The sequence below is a fragment of the Achroia grisella genome, unplaced genomic scaffold, assembly GCF_030625045.1.
Source record: "Achroia grisella isolate CSIRO2021 unplaced genomic scaffold, CSIRO_AGI_Agris_v1 utg918, whole genome shotgun sequence".
Lineage (NCBI taxonomy): Eukaryota > Metazoa > Arthropoda > Insecta > Lepidoptera > Pyralidae > Achroia > Achroia grisella.
The window spans coordinates 4,040,388-4,060,998 of NW_026713067.1; the positions used below are offsets into that span (position 1 = coordinate 4,040,388).

The window sequence follows — 20,611 nt, forward strand, 5'->3', positions numbered from 1 at the left end:
TCGAACCCGCGACCATCGGTCGTAAAGCGGTGTACTAGACCGCTAGACCACCGAGGTCGTCAAATAATGTATTTGTTAATATAAATTCTGTATTAATCATTTTACAAAATACTAACATCGGACAGTTTTTATAGATGGTGTTTTGCCTTAACAGTTCTTAGTTTATTTTCACTCAAAGGTCTACAAATAAAACAATAAGTCATAATTGAATAATACAAAAAACACGCTTAAAAAGACTGAAAGCTTATTAAAAATTTCTGAATAGTTCGCACTAAACACAAAACTGTATTCACTTAACATACATATATATGTATTATATGTATGTACTTAAATATAGATAATGTGTTATCTGTACTTTAATAATCTGCTTAAAATGTTTGTATTTCATCATATGTTCCTAATTTCGTTATCTCGTAACCGTATTGGTTATAAGGTAATTTATTTTACCCATATCACGCTTACTACCCAAGGTGGTTGGGCATAGAACAACAATTATAGAGAATACTACCTGTCCCGGCAAACGTTGTTTTGCCATATAAATTAATAATGCTATAAAAAAATAGGGGTTGGTGATAGAAGGGTGAAAATTTAGGGTTGTATGTATTTTTTAATGACACATAATAAAAAATAAAAAAAAATATTTGCCCAAAAAATAATGTTAGGGGTGGACAACCCTTATCACTTAGGGGTATGAAAAATAGATAGTAGCCGATTCTCAGACCTACTGAATATGCATATAGAATTTCATAAAATTAGGTCAAGCCGTTTGAGATGAGTGATGATGAGCAACATTCATATGTAAATATTGGCAAGAAGGGAATTGTTAGCAATGTGAACTAATACCCGTCTAATGTCTGGTTGACATCCACGTGCTTCCTCAGGTAATCGTGATATATTCATAGTGAATTTACCACGATGGGCTAACTGGCCTAACCTCATGTTCGTCTTATCGTCCCCCACACGGTGCATCTATAAAACAAAAATGAAATTATTTATTTAATTAGATGAATGAATCTTTCGCGGACGAAAAGGCTTATAAGAAAACCTTTCTGTCAATCATCATCATCTATCGCAAAAAAAATGTAAATATTTATTTATTTATTCAATATAAATTAATCTTTCTGAAAGGGCTTATTAGAAAAATTTTCCCCGTCAATAGCGCTCGTAAATACACCGTGTGGTCTTATTAGTAGGTAAGAATTCCACACATCACACTCCCAGTACCTCTCGCAGTGGGACGGGGATGGTCTATAAATATTTATATATTGTATTCATAAGTATGATTGTTGATATCGTTCTGGATGTTTTTCAAATGTTTTATAACTCGACGACCTCGGTGGTCTAGCTGTCTAGCACCCCGCTTAACGACCGATGGTCGCTGGTTCGATTCCTCGCACGGCACAAACATTTATATTCATGAGTATGATTGTTTGTATCGGTCTGGGTGTTTTCTATGTATAATATGTATTTATTTACAAAAAAAATATCTATGTATATGTATCAGTTATATAGTACCCATAACACAAGCTTTAGCTAGCTTAACTTGGGTCTAGATGGCCCAATGGATGATTGATTATTATTAAATAAGCCCTCAATTTTGTAAACAAAGTTCTTATTAGATTTAGAATCCAAGTCATTATTTATAACCATCTCGTTTTTTTACGGGGTATAAATGAAAATAAGCGGAAAGGGAATATTAGTAATATGCTAATGTTAAATGCTAACCCCATTACTAGCAATGTACCATATCAGGTTGACCTCGTGAATTTGTCAAAATTGGCTAACTCACTTGACAGCATATTCATTTTATCATCCTCCAATACTCTCCGCCATCGTAAACCGATAGCGCAGATGGGTGCACCATTTCATATTAAAATAAAATAAAATCAAACTATCTTTATTAATTTAGGTCTATTACAGACTCACGTGAAACGCTGAAATGCAACTTCGAACATTATTGCATAATTACATAATTATTTATCATTACTCATTTATCTTCAGACTGAAATATCTAATCAATATTGCGTTATAATCAAATTCTATATATGACATAATAATTTCGACAATTGACTCAACAGCCGTGTAATTATTCTCATCGTTTATTCGAAGATGACCTGAAATAATGCTCATCCTTAGGATAATTCTGCATTCCATTTATTTTTTTATGAATCTTATATATTTTAAATCTATGTATAAAAAAAATTAAGTGTCTGTTTGTAATTTTAAGTTAACAGCTTTTTAGTAAATGCCTGTATGTAAAATGTACTTAATTGTGTTAGATAGATATATTTTTATGAGCATTTTTGAATCGTCAAAGCACAACATCTAGCTATTCTTTATCATATCTCACTCAAATGCACACAGTTACAGTAGGTTTAGCTCTAATTTATTTTAATTGGAACACAATGCGCGCGCGCGTCAAGGCCGCTGTACGGTCCGTTTGTTACTAGGTCAGGGAGGGGAAGGAAAGACGCGGGAACAGAAAACTAACGAACTCTAATATAATAATCTGTGCTTACGATGGTATAGGGTAGATTTTGAACAATTGTATAAGATACTTATGCTTGTATAGAAAAATAATTAAAAAAAAGTTGTTTGTTTGTGTCATTTATCAGCTGTTTGTTTTTTGTTTTCAGTCGTCCCTAGCTTTTTGACATTCAGATAATAACATCAGGATTAACTCAGTACTTTTATTTCAGACGTTATTTATATCAGTTCGTCACGGATGAAATTCGGGTTGCCCAATATTTTTTTTATAATCAGGTTCTGAAAGTTCAGTTATTTTCAAAACATATTCATATATTTTTTATTTATAGACTTAAATGACTTATTTATAGATTTAAATGTTTGTATACAAACACAAACATTTTTAAACATTGTCAAATGACAATATCTAGCCATTCTTTCCTATATTTCATTCAAATGGACACAGTTAGCAATAAAGATTTATTCTATTCTATTGTTAATTGGAACATGACTTGTAAGCTGGTTGACTTATATATTTTTATTATTTATATCACTTTATTACACCCACATTGAATAGAGATGAACAAAATTAAAAACTAAGTAAAAATGGCGGTATTATTGGTAATGCAATTTCATCCATACAATCTTTGGAAAGTGAGTATTTACAAAAAAATGTAGTAGATGGCGCATAAGTGGTCGTAAAGTATGAAATTATATTAAATCTAAACAAAATTGTCACAATTACACTATATATTAAATCAGATATTAGTTTAATAGTATTATTCTACTATTAAACACTTAATATTGTTGACCTTTGATTAAACAAGTTCCCACAGACGATGGATTAAAAAATTATGGATGAATTAAAAATTTCATCATTATCATCTAAACACATGTTATTATTGTACAGACGGCCAAAATAATTATCAGATTATATAAAATACCTAAACAACTAATTAAATGATATTAATTTATCAGCACTGCGAGAAGTATAAAGCCTATAACATTTTAGATTTTTTGTTTAGTCGTGTAGTGGCACTATGAAGCTGTTAGCGGTGTTACTTTTGTGCGGGGCTGTATACGCCAAACATGAGCAGTATATAGGGTTAGTTCATTATCAAGTTACATTACCTTCTATAATATAACTATTGCTAAATCTGTATTTTTTCTCCTTAAAGTTTGGCTTAAATTTCACTTATTTACAGATTAATAACGATTCACTCTCTTTTGCCGTCTTGGGAATTTCAGTTTCTTCTTAAATTATGAGCTTATTGAAAAATACGCAAGTTTGTAGATATTATGTTTTACATATAGTCCCTGTACATATTTGTGCATCTGTATTTAATCCCGAGTCATCCAATATTTTTATCGCTATCTTATCATTTTGCCACAGCACTACAAAATTACATAAGAAGCTCAGATTTAATTGATAACAATATCTTCTCTATGATTCATAATAATATCTGTCTCGCCGTCATCACAAAATTAGGTTAACGGATTTATATAATTTTGTTTAATTCCGCTATCATCAGCATGTGTGAGATTACAAATATTTTGTGCAGAAACTTGACCACCACTACTGAAAGCGTTACGATCTTCCCTATTAGGGACCAAATATCGGCCGTTTTAGGATCTACACCCATATTGCAGCACGTGTTTAGCCTTTAAATGAGTCATCATGAGGCAATGAATAGAGTTCGGAGCTTAGAAGCCTAGTGTTGATGGTTCGGCGACCAATCTTGTAGTATTGAAATGAACTTACGCAAATAACACCTAATTTGGTAAAATGTACACAAAATTAGGTGCTTTTTGTGTATTATTGACATAGTAATTATTTATATGTAAAGATAAAAAAAGAACGGATCCAAGACACCAGAAAATCCAAATAAGTATTCGTGTGTTCATGGTTGTTGCTATGATGAAATATCAAGACATCATCAATATTAATGAAACATGCTAACAATCTGGTATTTTTTAAGTTGTCTTCTTCAAATCTACATATATAATTTAGAACTTTATTATAAATTCAATTTCAGATGGAAATCCTATTATGTAGGACCCAAGTCTCAAGAGCATCTGCAATCTATTGGGCCATTAGCTCAGGAATTTGAATTGGATATTCTTAGTCATCCAATCTTAGGGCGGGAGGGCGTAGTTCTCGTAAAGCCAGAACACCAAGATGGATTTACCAAGGCTTTGGAAGAACAGGGCATCGCGTACAGGATTCACACTGCTGATGTCAAAAAGTGAGTTAAAGTTTTAATGATTCATTTAAACTGTTAATCTTGTTTTTATTTTGTAATTGGAATAGCAAACAAGATGACAGGCTACTAGATGGTTAATGAGTGACCGTCGTTTATATACAGGAGCAGCACCACGCATGTCACGATATAACACCCATGTTACCACTTATGCATTGCCATTCCAGAGAACTAAGATGTCATACTTCTCATCCTATAATTTCCCCACCTAATCTGCATTCAGCGATCGAAACACACCTTACAAATCAAGCTGCTTGGCTGCTGAAATAGGTAAAACTGAAGTACCCACGAATTTTATGCGTCTACTCTTTACAGTCTAAAGAGTTTTAAAGTTTATATCGATCGATATATTAAAGTATCTATTGCTTTAGCGATTCAGCATATAAATACTGCTAGCCTCATAGGGACTTTGATTAGAGATTCTCTAGTCTCTTTAGACAGTATACCTCTTTTTATTAGAGACTGTCTCGATTGCCTGCCTAGGTTAGCAAAGGCCTTATTTCCTATGGTAGCTAAATCGTTTTCTCGCACTATACAAAAATTAGTATTCATGAGTATTATTATTTTTATCGATCTGGGTATTTTCTACGTATATTATGTATTAACAAAAAAAATGTATCAAAGAATTTCCATCAATTGACTAGTAGCTAGCTTTGCTAAGTTTGAGATTGATGCTATATGAATTATCCTGGATATCATTATTATTATGTTTCAAATGATTTTCATTATTTCATTAAATAGAATATACAATGAAATAATTAGCAGCCTACTAAATGATAGTTGAAATATTCCATGTCGTTATAATAAACAGTGTACAAATATTTTAGATTACAATGTATTCTAATAAGTATTAGTTAGGATAATGTTAATACCAGTATTAACATCGACGTCATTAATGATTAATCAATGTACGTGATTAACAATATTGCATAAGAAATAATATTATCTTGAAATGGTTCTTTACAAGTATAACAATTTATTTATTTATAGCTATAGTTACCCATGCCAACTTCGCACGGGTGTACATTTAATATTCATATAAACGTTCCTCTTGAATCACTATTTATTACTAAATACTGCATGAAATAAAATTCGTTGCGTAATTCAAAAGATTTAAGCGAAAAGACAGCTGAAGCGACTTTGTTGTATACTATGTAACTTTTTACTTTGAATATATTTCACCTCATATATTCCAACTATCAAGTATTTTTTTGTTTTGATTGATAAGAAGTTTGGTTATTGTAAGGCAGTTTTTTATTATACTAATGCTGTATGCCGTAGCTACTCTTTATTGCTTTACTTTATTCCGTTTCTACTATATTTTCCTCAGAAAATATTATCTACCTATTGTTACTTTTATTCTTTTTCCATTATTCTATTTTGTTACTCTAGTAGCTACTACATTTATTTACTTTCGTCATTATTGCTATTTGTCAGTTTGTTTGTTTCACATAAAATTCTAAATCTGAATGAATTGATGATATGATACGAATTCTGAACAACATTTATTTCATACTCATTCTTCTTCTGATGAGTCTCCTTCCCGAATAAATGATAGAATCAAAAATATATGACTATTCAGTTTGTTAGTTTTTCTATTGCTATTTCCAAATATTTCATTTACTTTTATTAATTTTCAGCGCTCTAGATCTAGACGACATAGCTATTGAGACAAGACGCCGAGAAAATCTGGCTCGATCCGGAAGAGAGTTCCCATACGATAATTATCAAGAAATTGAAGTGGTGAGTACGAGATTTGCGTTTTTTTTCTTATACGTGTAGACATTTTAGCCGCTTATGAGCGTCAAATTTCATAATTATATTTTTTTCCCTACAGTCCAGTTAAGTATATAGATCCAATTGAGAAGACCTTCAAGAAACTCCATTGAATTACTTTTTTTTAAATCCAGTTTATTTACAATGTATATTTATATAGATGTCTATGTCTAATATTAAATGAAAATCTCGTGCATGAATAACTATTGCCATGCACGCTCATTATTCAAGTAATCGTTTAATGAATTAGCTTCGCTCAGTAAATATGGTTTAACAGATGTTCTGATGATGTTTTAGATACTGTATATCTATTGTCATTTCACCAATAACTGTTAGCACTTTACCTTTTCAGCGTTAGATGGCGCTAAATCTACATCGCACTAAATTTACATTTTCTGTTTTCATATTATCAAAACAATTTCATGTATATAGTTCCTCCATAAGTCATTCCGTGGGTTTGAAATGCCTTTTGTATAAGCCACTATATCGTTCGGTAAAACTGTAAATGTCAGCTGCGCCTGCGACTAACAGTTTTGGACTAGTTTGACAAAGTCTTTAATACCTTATTACCAAAGGTTCACTGATGCCTCAATTTACAACAGCAATTATTTATTTTATTCATACTTTATTGCACAATGAAACTTATACAAAAAGGTGAGCTTAATGAAGTATGGCATTCAGCATCAGATAACCTTTAAGAATAATTAGGAAGCGTTGTAGGGCAGTAATAACGTTTACTACTTAGGTAGACAATAATATTGCATTCTCTCTTTCAGATTGATGATTACCTCATCGATGTTGCCAGCAGATATCCAGACAGAGCCACTTTGGTTTTAGGCGGCAATTCCTTCGAAGGTCGTCCCATATATTACCTAAAGATTTCTACCACCAATTTCGAGAACAACAGCAAGCCAGTCATCTTTATTGATGGTGGTATTCACGCGAGAGAGTGGATTTCTCCTCCAACAGTCACTTGGGCCATACACAAACTTTTAGAGAACGTGACTGAACCTGACCTTTTGGATCGGTTCGACTGGATCCTGTTACCCGTAGTTAATCCCGATGGATACAAATTCTCCTTTACAACCGTGAGTGATATTATAAAATTTATATCACAATGAAATTTTGGACTTTTATTGAATGAAGTACTCTGATCGAGTTTATTGAGTTAATTGTATCATATATATTCATTCTAAAACTTTTATTAATACGTTAATGAGGTAGCCATTTATTTGCAATCGTAAGTTTTTAGTGTTGAGGATAATTCAAATACACAGTTAAATTTATTTAAATATTAGGTATACCTGTTGCTTTCCCTGCTTGAAAATTATAGCCTATTTGTTATTCTGATGTATATTACTGTAAAGTTTCATCAAAATCTGTTAAATAGTTTTTGCGTGAAAGAGTAACAAACATCCATACTTACAAACTTTCGCGTTTATAATATTACTAGCTTTTACCGGCGACTTCACTTGCATTGAATTAAATAACTTCATTACTGGCTGCTAGATAGCGCTGAAGTAGCTAAATGTTATTTTTTTAATAAAATGTATCCTATATTTATTCTTATACCTCCAAGACCATGTGTACAAAATTTCATAATGACAGGTTCAGTAGTTTTTGTGTGAAAGCATGACATATGTCCCTACATTCACATTTATAATATTAATAAAGATTAAGATTGTATATGGCTCTAACTTAGGGTTAGTCCCTTTTATCGGTTTTACGATTAATCCGTTATATATGTTACCTTTCCTCATCAAGAGGAACTAAGACTTATAGAGCTCGAGACAAATATCTTGTTCCATTTATCTGAAGAATATTTATTCGGAAATAGAGAGGTAGGAAGAATATCACACTATTTACTTGGTGATACGACATGGAATAACTTCTGGATCAATTACGGTGATAAATTTTAAACTCAATTTCCAAATTCACACAAATTAATGATCGTTTAAAATCGGTTTTGCTATGAAATAAAATACAATATTTTTAATTGTTTTTATTTGATTTCAGACTCGGTTTTGGCGCAAAACTCGTTCAACAGACCAAAGCAGTATTAGCGAAACCTGTCCAGGTGTAGATGGAAACAGAAACTTCGATTTCTTCTGGAATACAGTCGGAACTAGCAACAATGCTTGTGCTGACACATTCGCTGGTAGCCAAGCGTTTTCTGAAGCAGAGACGAGGGTAGTACAAAGTCTTCTCCACGAGCATCTGCACAGAATAGCCCTTTATCTGACTATACACAGCTATGGAAGTATGTTCCTGTACCCTTGGGGTCATGATGGTAGCCTCTCCAATAACGCGTTCGCTCTCCAAATAGTTGGTGTTGCGATGGCTGATGAAATTTTCGCTCTGTCCTTACCTCATTTCCCTAGATATACCGTAGGAAATTCCGTACTCGTTATTGGATATCCAACGTCCGGTGCATCTGAAGATTATGCTCACTTCATTGGAGTTCCGCTGTCGTATACCGTGGAGTTGCCAGGACTTGATAGTGGTCTTAATGGATTCCATTTAAACCCGAGGTATATTCAGCAGGTCTGCTATGAAACTTGGGAAGGTATTGTTGCAGGCGCTCGAGGAGCTGGTGACTTATTTGTTCCCTATGCAGAACGTAATTGAATTATGATTTCTTGTAATGTTTCATTAAACACTAATTAATATAAAACTGTGCTTTTTATTTTTTACACTTGTCCTATTATCTGATTGAAAGTATATGAAATTGGTTTGAAAATGATATAAAAGTTAATCGCTGATAATGTAACATTGTATACGCGAAAGATTTTTATAAAGATCCTAACCCTATACTAACCTATTAAAAAAAGTCTATTCTTTAAGATTATTGATTATAAACCCAATAACATTAATACTGTTAACCATACTAATAGTTGAAATAAGAAAATATCTAATAAGAAAAATAATTATATAAGTCTGTAATCAATGTATGGAATCGAATCCGAAATCATCGGAAGTAAGTCGGTGTAGTTAAACGTTTTACCACTGATATTTTCAGTCTATGAAAGTTATAATGAACTCTTTAATTTCCATTTTAATTTTATTATACCTCCGCATGCTGCAAAGGCGATATATATAGTCAGTTTTTACTATAATCTCTGTGTTATGACACATAATAGAAATATACTTCTCGGTACCCTATTATTTCATAAGAAAGAGTCAGATAGCAAGACTTAATTTGTTTCACAGACGAATCCAAAATATAGGATACGGAATATGCGGAGTAAAGCCCAAAATCTGCGACTATACAGGCTCTACAATTTAATACGATGCTTGGAACTAATTTTAAGCCTTAACTACATCAATGAGAATATATTCATTTATTCGGACAGCCTAGCTGCTTTTCTAGTACTTCACTTATACGAAAACCGATCTAAACTCATTAGATACTTTAACTTGCTACTAAATGATGTAGGAAGCAGAAATAATATTATATTAAGTTGGGTCTCCGGGTATTCAAACATTGGCCAATGGAAATACCGACCATCTGGTAAAGTTAGGGACAAATACCGCCCAACAGGGCCCTGAACCTTTCTGTGGCGTTCTTCGATGCCTAAAACTGGAACGTCACAATCTAATAACCAAACAGGAAGCACTGAATCACTAACGGAAAATGCAAAGATTAGCACACATTATTCATGGGTTTTTTAAATCAGTACACATTCAAAAACCTATTTCTAATCATGACTAGGTTTCTCAATGACACTCAAATCACATACTCCAATAGACTAATCATTTTTGATAGAAATATTGCTATGCATAAAACCCATGATAGGTTTCTCAATGACACTGCAAATTGAAAAAACACATATGTAGCAAATTTGAGTCAGTGCTCAATAAATTTTGCAGATTTTGACAAATTAAAGAAAACGCACACAGGAAACACAACAGCAGGAGAAATCACATCCTATGTGTTTGTAGTCCACACATGCAGTAACGAAATTTGCTTTGGAAAGTATATACCCAATCCTGAGGAGATAAAAACCATCGCTCCTAAAAATATCCTTCAAATCTTGTTCCTCACGGGGCTGGGAACCAAATTTTGGAAAAGGGTGAGGATAATAGATCGCTGTGCTACAGGTCTATAGCACTTGTACTGCACACATTAATAGCCTAAATCTCTCAATAAAAAAAAAATTATGAAATCAAATAATGATAATAATATACCTTTACGTTTATTATCCTAAGTAGGGTAGATAGAGGTATTGTTAAAATTAGATATCATGATAAATGCAATACTTGATCCATTCTTACAAAGCCAAGGTCTCCCATAGTGACCTTCGTTTAGTTAGGTGTATTTGAATCAACGAATCAAACTGCCAGGGGCGTACCTAGAGCCATTTCTGTGGTTTTTATATAATATCAGTGTCATCACTGTCCATCACCAGATGTATAGTCAAACAGCAAATGACGTACAATTTGATAATAATAACTACCAGCTTCGAACTCCTGATATTTTGCCACTAGGCCATGACACTCAATTAAAACGTTAAATATAAAATAACTTTTTGTAGATCACAGACATTTATCTACAATTTTTGATTCATGTTTCCTTAATAAAATTGATATTTATCAGATTATGATACATGCATATCTAATTAATTACATTCATTTATCAGCAATACGAGAATTTATAAAGCCTAAAAATATTTCTAGTTTTGTATAATCGTGAATGTAGTGTAACGATGAAGCTGTTAACGGTGTTACTTCTTTGTGTGGCGGTGTACGCAAAACATGAACAGTATGCTGGGTGAGTTGCTAATTTATATTTCTAGACGTTGTAGATATTAGGGTCCAAAAATTAGGCTACTTGGTTTTATGGAACCTATAGATCACGCTAAATCCGCTACTATTAGCATCTGTGAGACCACAAACCTTCAGTGCGGAAACCTGATCGCGGGGCGGGAAGGGGATTGTGAGTAATATGGATTAAAAAACCCATTCCAAGCAATGTACCATCTCATGTCAGGTTGAGGTTCCCTCTGGAAACCATGTGATAAATTCCTGGTGAATTTGTTACGATGGGCTAACTGACCTGACCTCATGTTCATTTAATCATCTTCCATTGGTGCCCCGCCAGCGTAAACCGTTGGCGCGGGCAGGTGTACAATATCATCCACAAAAAAAAAATTATCGCCGTCACCGGAAGGGCTATGTCCTGCCCCATAAGTGATCTGCGACATACTACTACAATGAATGTTGTTTGGAAGACTAGTGTTCACTGTTTGAAACGTCATCTGGTTGCCGAAGCTGTTCGAATCAATATTGTTTCATACTAGTACAACTAGATGGCGCTGTATTTTTGCATACAAATTTCTAAAACGCGCTATTAATATGTTTTCGTTATTGTCATATCTATTAAGTAATGTAATAAACATATTTTGCTATGTAATTAATAAAGACATATTTGTTATAGTTATTTTTGAAGGAGAAGAACGATAACAAAAGTTTTGATGATGGCGCTGTGTGTGATGGTCGCGGGTTCGATTCCTGACGGCACAAACATTTGTATTTACAATTGTTTGTATCTGTTGTTTTCTATGTTAAAAAAATAACGATGGATTTATATTATTTACGTAGGCGTTGTGTGAATTTTCCTGAGATTATTATTTTCGTTGTATTAAAAAAATAACACAGCGAAGGATGCTGGTTTTATTCCTCGCACTCTCTAAACATTAGTATTCCTGAGTATGATTGTTTGTATTGATCTGGGTCTTTTCTATGTATATTATGTACGTATAGATATAAAAATATGTACATATTTAAGTATTTCTATTAATTGTTTAGTACCAATATGATGATAAGATAAGGATGAAGTCAGGTCAGTCAGCCCATCGTGGTGAATTCATTCAGAATTAAATATGAGAATCCAAGGGGAACCGAGCGTAGTGTGATCTAACATGAAGGGGATTATTAGGAATGAAATCACTAGTTCCCATTATTAATAATCCCCTCTCCCACCAGCGTATTAAATTTCCACTTCTATAGTATCAGGATCATATAAGGATAAAGTTAGTTAAGAAGTTTAGGGGAATGTGGATCAATCAAAGACTAAGAAACTGATCAGCCACGAAATCTCTCAAACTATTATGTTTACAGACATGAAACTGCAAAGTTGTTGTGGCTTATACAGTATTGATATAGATTAAGAATAGATTATGGAAATTATAATGAAAACTACGTTGTATTGAGACAATGTTCTTGTTTTAAAATTAATTAATAATCAAGATCAATTCATACGCCATCTAGTTTCAAACTAAGCAGTGTAGGGTTACGGGTACTAGATTGATATAAATACTTAGATACATTTTTTTGTAACTACATATATCATGTTTATAGAAAACACCCAATTAATACATCCATACTCAAGAAACAAATATTTGTATCGTTTTTTTGGGGCTACTCTACTATTGCTTCTTAGCCGGTCTTTACAGCGTCACCGGACGACAGAAAGCGAGTGCAAATGGCACCCAAACCTGTGGAAGGACTTATGGAGCGGCTGAAGGCCAACTCCCTCCTGACGGCTAGGACTTTAGATACAGCGCTGTGGGTTTGAAACTCGGCTCAGGCCGTCGTAACATCGATCCCCGTTCGAATTGAATGAGGGATCGATCGGTGGTTCCGATCTATCCCTCATTCAATTCAATCAAATCCCGGTTCTGTGCGAGTAATCGCACCCGTAGCCCTCGGAAGTAACCGGTGTACAATACCGCTAAACCACTGAGGCCGACATAAATAATTTAATTTAATAAGATCATTACTATTTCTAATTCCAGATGGAAGTCCTACTATTATGGACCAAAATCTCAGGAGCAACTAAGGTCTATTGGTCCATTGGCCGAAGAATTCGAGTTGGATGTTCTTAGTTATGCTAACATAGAACGTGAGGGAGTGGTTCTAGTGAAACCAGAGCACCAGGATGGATTTATTAAAGCATTGGAAGAAAAGGGCATCGCTTACAGGATTCACTCTGCTGATGTGAAAACGTGAGTTAAACTTACTAATATTATAAACGCGGAAGTTTGTGAGTGTGGATGAATGGATGGATATTTGATGGAAAAACTACTGAATGGATTTTAATTAAACCTTTCAATAATATAGTTTATACATCAGAATAACGTATAGGCTGTAAATTCGACGCGACTGCAGCAGCGGGCACAGCAAGTCTTGAATATAATAAGAAAGAAGAAACATTCAATAGTTTAATTGGCATTTACATTTTCTTAGAAATAAATTTATAACATGCTATTCATTTTGGAGCTTCGTGTGGCTGTTGGCTAAGTTAGTATTTTTTTATACTCCCAAATATATTAGCTTGAGATAACAGCATATATATATGTTTTTACTTCACGTCCATAAGAAATTAGGCATTACAGCGACGTGGTCATAAATTTTAAGAATATATTTAGTAAATACGTGTATGTGTTGTAGTCTAGTGGTTTATTACCATGACTCAAACCGAAAGATCGTAACTTCAAATATTGTTATTAAATTAATATTTCCGACTGATTCTCTAGTGATGGCTATATATTTATAAAATAAGTTAATAAAACAAACTTCTGGTATGTTGGATTCAAATAAAAATTATCGCAAATAAATTTGGTTTGATTTTGATTTGACTGTGACTATCCCATATGAGACAACAGTCGTGAAGTTATCTTTTATTAACATTAGAGCATATTCATTTTCAATATTAAAAAAAAACTTTCTACTTTCTTCTTAACATAGTATGAATTGAAGTTTATATGTATAATACAAGTATATCCCTGCGAAAGGGCTGGGCTGGTAGCTAGTACACAATAAAGATCTAAGAGAGCAATCCAAGAGTAAATTTATACATATATATAAATCTATACAAGAGTAATTTTATATAATAAAACGATACTAGTCCGAATCCAGAACAGATAGCTGGTATTCAATAACTCTTAACTAAGAAATCTGAGAAGATAAATAAATAAATAAATAAAAAAGCCTTTTATTTTCCAAAATAATGATATTACATGCATTTCTTATATTACTATTTAACTTATATTATTCTGATAATTTTTAGTCACTTTATTTATATATTTTTGTTAACTTATTATGAGCATGCAATAATTATTAGAATTACACCAATTATCCAAGAAATCTGAGAAGATAGCTTTTAATATTAGTTTTTTTTCCAACAATATTAAATTGCAAGATTATTGTCGAAAACCGACTGTAATGCATTGAGGCTATTGTGGCTGTTTTAATGAGAGAGAGAATATAAGACCTACATTCGTCCGCGGCTCACAATGCCGCCCCCGCATGGTACGCACTGTGCTCGGCCTCACAGCGGAGGAGACTGCAGGTCCAACAGAACGCCGCCCTCCATCTGTGCACAAATGCCGGACGGTACGTAATGACGTGATCGCCCGCGACCTCAAGGTCCCATCGGTGGAGCAGTTCGTCGTCCGGTTGACGCGCGAAGCGAACCTGCGTGACCTCGCCCACCTCCACGGCCGGTAAAAGAACGACGCTGGGGTGGTTCACCTCAGCAGAATATCCTTGCAAGGAGCGCAAGCTCGGGGCTCATACCCAGCGGTCCACACGGACCTGCGGAAGACCCGAAGTGAAGATATCGCATGTCAGCGTGATACCGGCGACGCTCGGCCTTTCGGCTTTCTAGGAATTTGTTGATGTATGCATTGTATTCTACCTCTGTTATGTTGTAATATTTAATATTGCTTGTATATATATTAATATTCAATAGGAATAATTAAAATTTTTATTATATCAATATTATTATTGCAATGTGAAAATGTATTTTTCTATTGTTGTTTGTTATCTCTTGGCATCTTAAAGGCGTGGAGTGATCACAATTGTCATGAAATTTGGCATGCATTTGGGTAGATTGAATGTACAAAGATATTCTTACTTAATGAATAATCGTATCGTAATATATCGTATAATAATAATATCGTAGTGGTCGTAAAAACTTTTGAATTTTATTACGAGCCTTGTACAATTACAAATTTCTATTTCGGAATATACAACTATTTTTAATGCAATTTTGGTAAAGTTTCTTATAACGCATCGCCATTACTATCAATAAAATATGATTTTTATATTCATTGATATTATGATAATGTTGTATTTGTTATAATCATGAAATAATTAAGATACGCTGTACAATAATGTATTAATAATATAGATAATATTGATTACCAATATTAATATAAACGTGACTAATTATTAATTATCGGAGCCATGTCGATTCATTAAATTGGTTATGAACATTTCCTCGGAAATATTCCTTTCAAAATTTTCTTTTGTTGTAGGTGTAAAGGAAGGATAAGATCGGCGATAGGAGTAAAGATACGCATTGTAGGGTTGGAACTTGTGTGTTTTGATTCTTAAATGTTGCTGCTCTAACTTACACTAGTTATTAGAACAGTATATATATCTAAGTATACTTTGATGGCCACGATGGTCCAGCATTTTAGCACACCGCCTTACTTGGTGGTCGCGGGTTCGATTCCTCGCACAGCACGAACATTTGTATTCATGAGTGTCATTGTTTGTATCGGTCTGGGAGATTTTTATGTATAATATATTTATTTGTATAAAGATTATTTCTATTTCTATTTCTATTTCTATGTATTTACGAAAAAAATCTAAATATTTGTATCAATTATCTAGTGCCCTTAACACAAGCTTTAGCTTAACTTATTTCTAGATGGTGCTGTGTGAATTGTTCTGAGATTATTTATTTATACAAAACACTACGAGAGTTACGTGACGTTAGATAAAGCGACTAATCTAACGTTATTTTAAACATAATTTTAGAAAAATATTAGATTTTTTTACCATATTTTATTGTAATACCTGACCCAGTCTGCGTAACATTTTGCCCGTTTTTGTAATATTTTTCGCTGCAATTTAATATAGCATAGGTATAATCTACCTCAATAAATGGGCTATCCGATACTAAAAGAATTTTCACAATCCGATCAAAACTCACAAAATTTTATCTCTTATGTAGTATTTGTATTACTTTAAATGTATTAGTATTGATAGTTTCCTTTGCACTACAGCTTCACGTATAAATTGGTTTAACAAAATGGCGGCCACTATTGTCAAATGCTGTAACGCATCATATTGCATCCCGTGACCACGCTTATTCTTTTTCGCTTAGTGTCGCAATCTGACGCTTTTTCTTTGCTCAGCTCCTAATACTTGTCGTATGATGTTTTGTAGACTATTCTCTACCTCTAGAATTGGCCTAATAAATTTAGAAAGTTTTCTCAAAAGCGTAATTTTTTTCTCAAGTACGTCAAAATAACAATGAAACTCTTCAACTTTTTTAATAATAGTATAATTAGTTATTCATTAATTTGTCTATTTCTATTGTTCCAGTGCTTTAGATCTGGATGATGTAGCCATTGAGTCTAGAAGGAAAGAAAATCTTGCCCGAAACGGTAAAGAGTTGCCATATGACAATTATCAAGAATTGGAAGTGGTAAGTGATGAAGATAATAATTATAAATACATCTATACATATAAATAAAATTGGAGTGTCTGTTTGTAATATTGAAAGAACCGTCTTTTACTACATGCATGTGAATATGAATACGGTACGTACAGAGAAATAACATTTTTTACAATCTATGTCTGTCTGTCTGTTTGTTCCGGCTAATGTCTGAAATGGCTGCACCGATTTTGACGGGACTTTTTTTGGCAGGTATCTGATGTAATAAGGAGTAACATAGGTTACGTTTATTTTATTATTTGAGATAATTAAGTTAAATTTCACACGGACAAAGTCGCATGTACAGCTAGTAATAAATAATAATAGTCGTGGTTTACTACCAGACTTAGACACAAACAACGAGTTTATATTAGACCAGCATCAGAAAATCTGGCTGTGGCAAGTAATATTTCTGACTGATTCTATAGTGATAGAAGCAGCGATAAAAAAAAACAAAACGATAGGCAGCATAGTTAGACTCGCCCCCTGCAGTAGCGATGGATTCAAATCCCTAAATCCTTGGTAACTGAACTCAAACTGAACAATTTTGATGTCAACAATTTGATATCAAAATTGTTATAAATAATAATCTTATATATAAAATTCTCGTGTCACAGTTGTCGTTCTCATACTCCTCTGAAACGGCTTGTCCGATTATCATGAAATTTTGTGAGCGTATTGAGTAGGTCTGAGAATCGGTCAACATTTATTTTTCATCCTCCTAAATGTTAGGGGTAGTCCACCCCTAATTTTTTATTTTATTTTAAGGTATAACAACGTTTGCGGGATAGGTAGTATTTTATATAATTATAATATAATCGGAAAGTCCAAACAAGCTCACCTGTTAGAAAGTAAAAGTTGTCGCATACATATGAACACTATCACGGGCTATACAAAATACTTTATAACACCCATGGTATCTCTCATGCGTTGTCCTTTCTGAGAGCTAAGTTGCCTTGCCTCTAAATCATGTAATTTCGATGGTAAATCTCATTCTTTAAAATGAAATGCAGCTTCTAGAAGAAGCTGATGAAATTTAGTGTTACAGAGATACCCATACAAGAAGACTATGTCGTCATCTTCTAATTTATTCGTGTTATTATTTATACTAGATCGATGCCTATCTCGCTGACGTTGCTAGCCGGTATCCAGACGTAGCCACTCTAGCCATCGCTGATAACTCCTTTGAAGGACGTCCCATCAACTACCTGAAGATATCTACAACCAATTTCGAGGATACTAGCAAGCCTGTCATTTTTATCGATGGTGGTATCCATGCTAGGGAGTGGATTTCTCCCCCAACAGTAACGTGGGCTATACACAAGCTTCTAGAAGATGTGACAGAGCCTGACCTCTTAGAGCGTTTCGACTGGATCCTCATACCTGTAGTAAATCCTGATGGATACAAATACACTTTTACAGATGTGAGTAGAAAATTAATGTATATTTTTATTAAATTGGAAAGGAAAAGCTGTCAATTGATAAAAAGTGGTAATTCTCATCTATATGAATAACACCATAATCATCATTAGAATTAAATTTTTGTGGCCTCTAATTTTACGGTCATATCTTATACTAGCTTTTGCCCGCGGCTTCGCTTGCGTCAATTTATCCCCTTAGGAGAGAAATTTATCAAAATCTTTTCTACGTCATAGTAGCTTTATGCATGCACTTTGCATTGCACTCATCCCGATCGGATTAAAATTGACAAAGTTTCATACAAACTTTCATCCCCTATTTTATCCCCTTGGGGATAGAATTAATCAAAATCCTTTCTTAGCGGAAGCCTACGTCATAATATCTAACTGCATGCCAAATTTCAGCCCAATCCGACCAGTGGTTTGGGCTATGCGTTGATAGATCACTATGTCAGTCAGTCACCTTTGAGTTATATATATTTAGATGCTCGTCTTTCATACAGTTCTAGTATGAAACATGAGCTTACATACATTAATTACATACTTCATTTTTAACGTAAGTTGACAGCTCATCTGACGACCTCGGTGGTCTAGCGGTCTGGCACACCGCTTTACGACCGCTGGTCGCGGGTTCGATTCCTCGCACGACACAAACATTTGTATTAATGAGTATGTTTTTTTGTATAGGTCTGGTTGTTTTCTATGTATAATATATATGTATTTACAAAAACAAATCTATGTATATGTATCAGTTATCTAGTACCCATAACACAAGCTTTAACTAGCTGAACTTAGGTCTAGATGGCGCTGTGTGAATTGTCCTGAGATTATTATTATTATCAGATGAAAAGTGACAACTATCTTCTGTAGATATAAATAGTACCTACGATGGATAATACTCTATTATTTACACCACGTAATAAATGTGTGAATAATGTGATGCTCCTCATGCGTTGGCATTTGATGAAGACTAATTTATCATACCGGTTGTTGTGGTCGGGTTCTTTTTTGTTGAGATGATATGTTTACTTATAAATAATAATAATGTACGTTTGCAGCAGAATAATTGTATTATCCTTTTTTATAATATATTTACACTGATGTCAATTTATATTTGACAACTAAGCTATTATAAAATCGTAATCGGTGAGGAGGCCGTATATACTCGTAACACCGGTTCTGTAATTTCACTGCCCTATTTCATCCTTCAAACTTCATACAATTTACTTAGTGATTGAAATATTGAAGATGCAGACAAGTTTTACAAAAATTACCTCTGTATTGGCTGGATATGAATTTAATAGATTTTATAGATTCTCTGTTTAATTTCAGACCCGGTTTTGGCGCAAAACTCGCTCTACAGATCAAAGTAACGTGAGTACAACATGTCCAGGAGTCGACGGAAACCGCAACTACGATTTCTTCTGGAACACAGTTGGAACTAGTAACATTCCGTGCGCTGATAACTATGCAGGCAGTCAAGCTTTCTCTGAAGTGGAAACTAGAGCTGTCGATAATCTTCTCCACAAATACCTTGGCAGAATCGCTCTGTATCTCACCATGCATAGCTATGGAAGCATGATATTGTACCCATGGGGGCACGATGGTAGTTTATCTTGGAACGCATTCGATTTGCACGTAGTTGGTATTGCAATGGCTGAAGAAATCGTTGCCCATTCCTTATCCCATTTCCCAAGATATGTAGTAGGTAATGCAGTCCTCGTTATTGGATATGCAGCATCTGGAGCGTCCGAAGATTACGCTCATCATATTGGTATTCCATTGGCATATACCTATGAGCTGCCTGGTCTTTCTGGTGGTCTTAATGGATTCCATTTAGACCCAGTATATATTGAACAGGTGTGTCGTGAAACTTGGGCGGGTATTGTTGTAGGTGCAAGAAAGGCCGGCGATATATTTGTATCGTGATTGTGTTGTAATTTATTTTGTATATATTATTATAAAAAATGTTTTAGTAAAGAGTATGTTGTTTTATTATATCGTATTTTTTCAAAAATGAAGGGAAGAAATGAATGAAGTCAAGAGTGAAGAGAATTTTGACTTTTATTTCACCGGGTTTCAGTCATAATCCAGTTTGCTTTGTGTGCTTTGCTGTGTTTCATAAAATCTTTATCAATATTACATTATATACATTGTAATCTTTGTTACAATAAAAA

The 20,611-nt window shown here is 33.7% G+C and overlaps 2 protein-coding genes across 2 annotated transcripts; both read left to right on the plus strand.

Annotated features, from left to right (window-relative positions):
* The first annotated feature begins 3,506 nt into the window (after positions 1–3,506).
* On the plus strand, positions 3,507–9,131 carry LOC131853971 (carboxypeptidase B-like). Its single transcript, XM_059205075.1, has 5 exons — positions 3,507–3,571; positions 4,503–4,712; positions 6,368–6,470; positions 7,280–7,591; positions 8,520–9,131. The coding sequence occupies exons 1-5, from the start codon at positions 3,507–3,509 to the stop codon at positions 9,129–9,131; spliced, it is 1,302 nt and encodes a 433-aa protein (XP_059061058.1).
* A 2,078-nt stretch (positions 9,132–11,209) lies between these two features.
* Positions 11,210–20,363, plus strand: LOC131854006 (carboxypeptidase B-like). The gene is made up of 5 exons (XM_059205129.1): positions 11,210–11,274; positions 13,301–13,510; positions 16,905–17,007; positions 18,129–18,440; positions 19,767–20,363. Exons 1-5 carry the CDS (start codon positions 11,210–11,212, stop codon positions 20,361–20,363), a joined length of 1,287 nt encoding a protein of 428 aa, XP_059061112.1.
* The last annotated feature ends 248 nt before the right edge of the window (positions 20,364–20,611 follow it).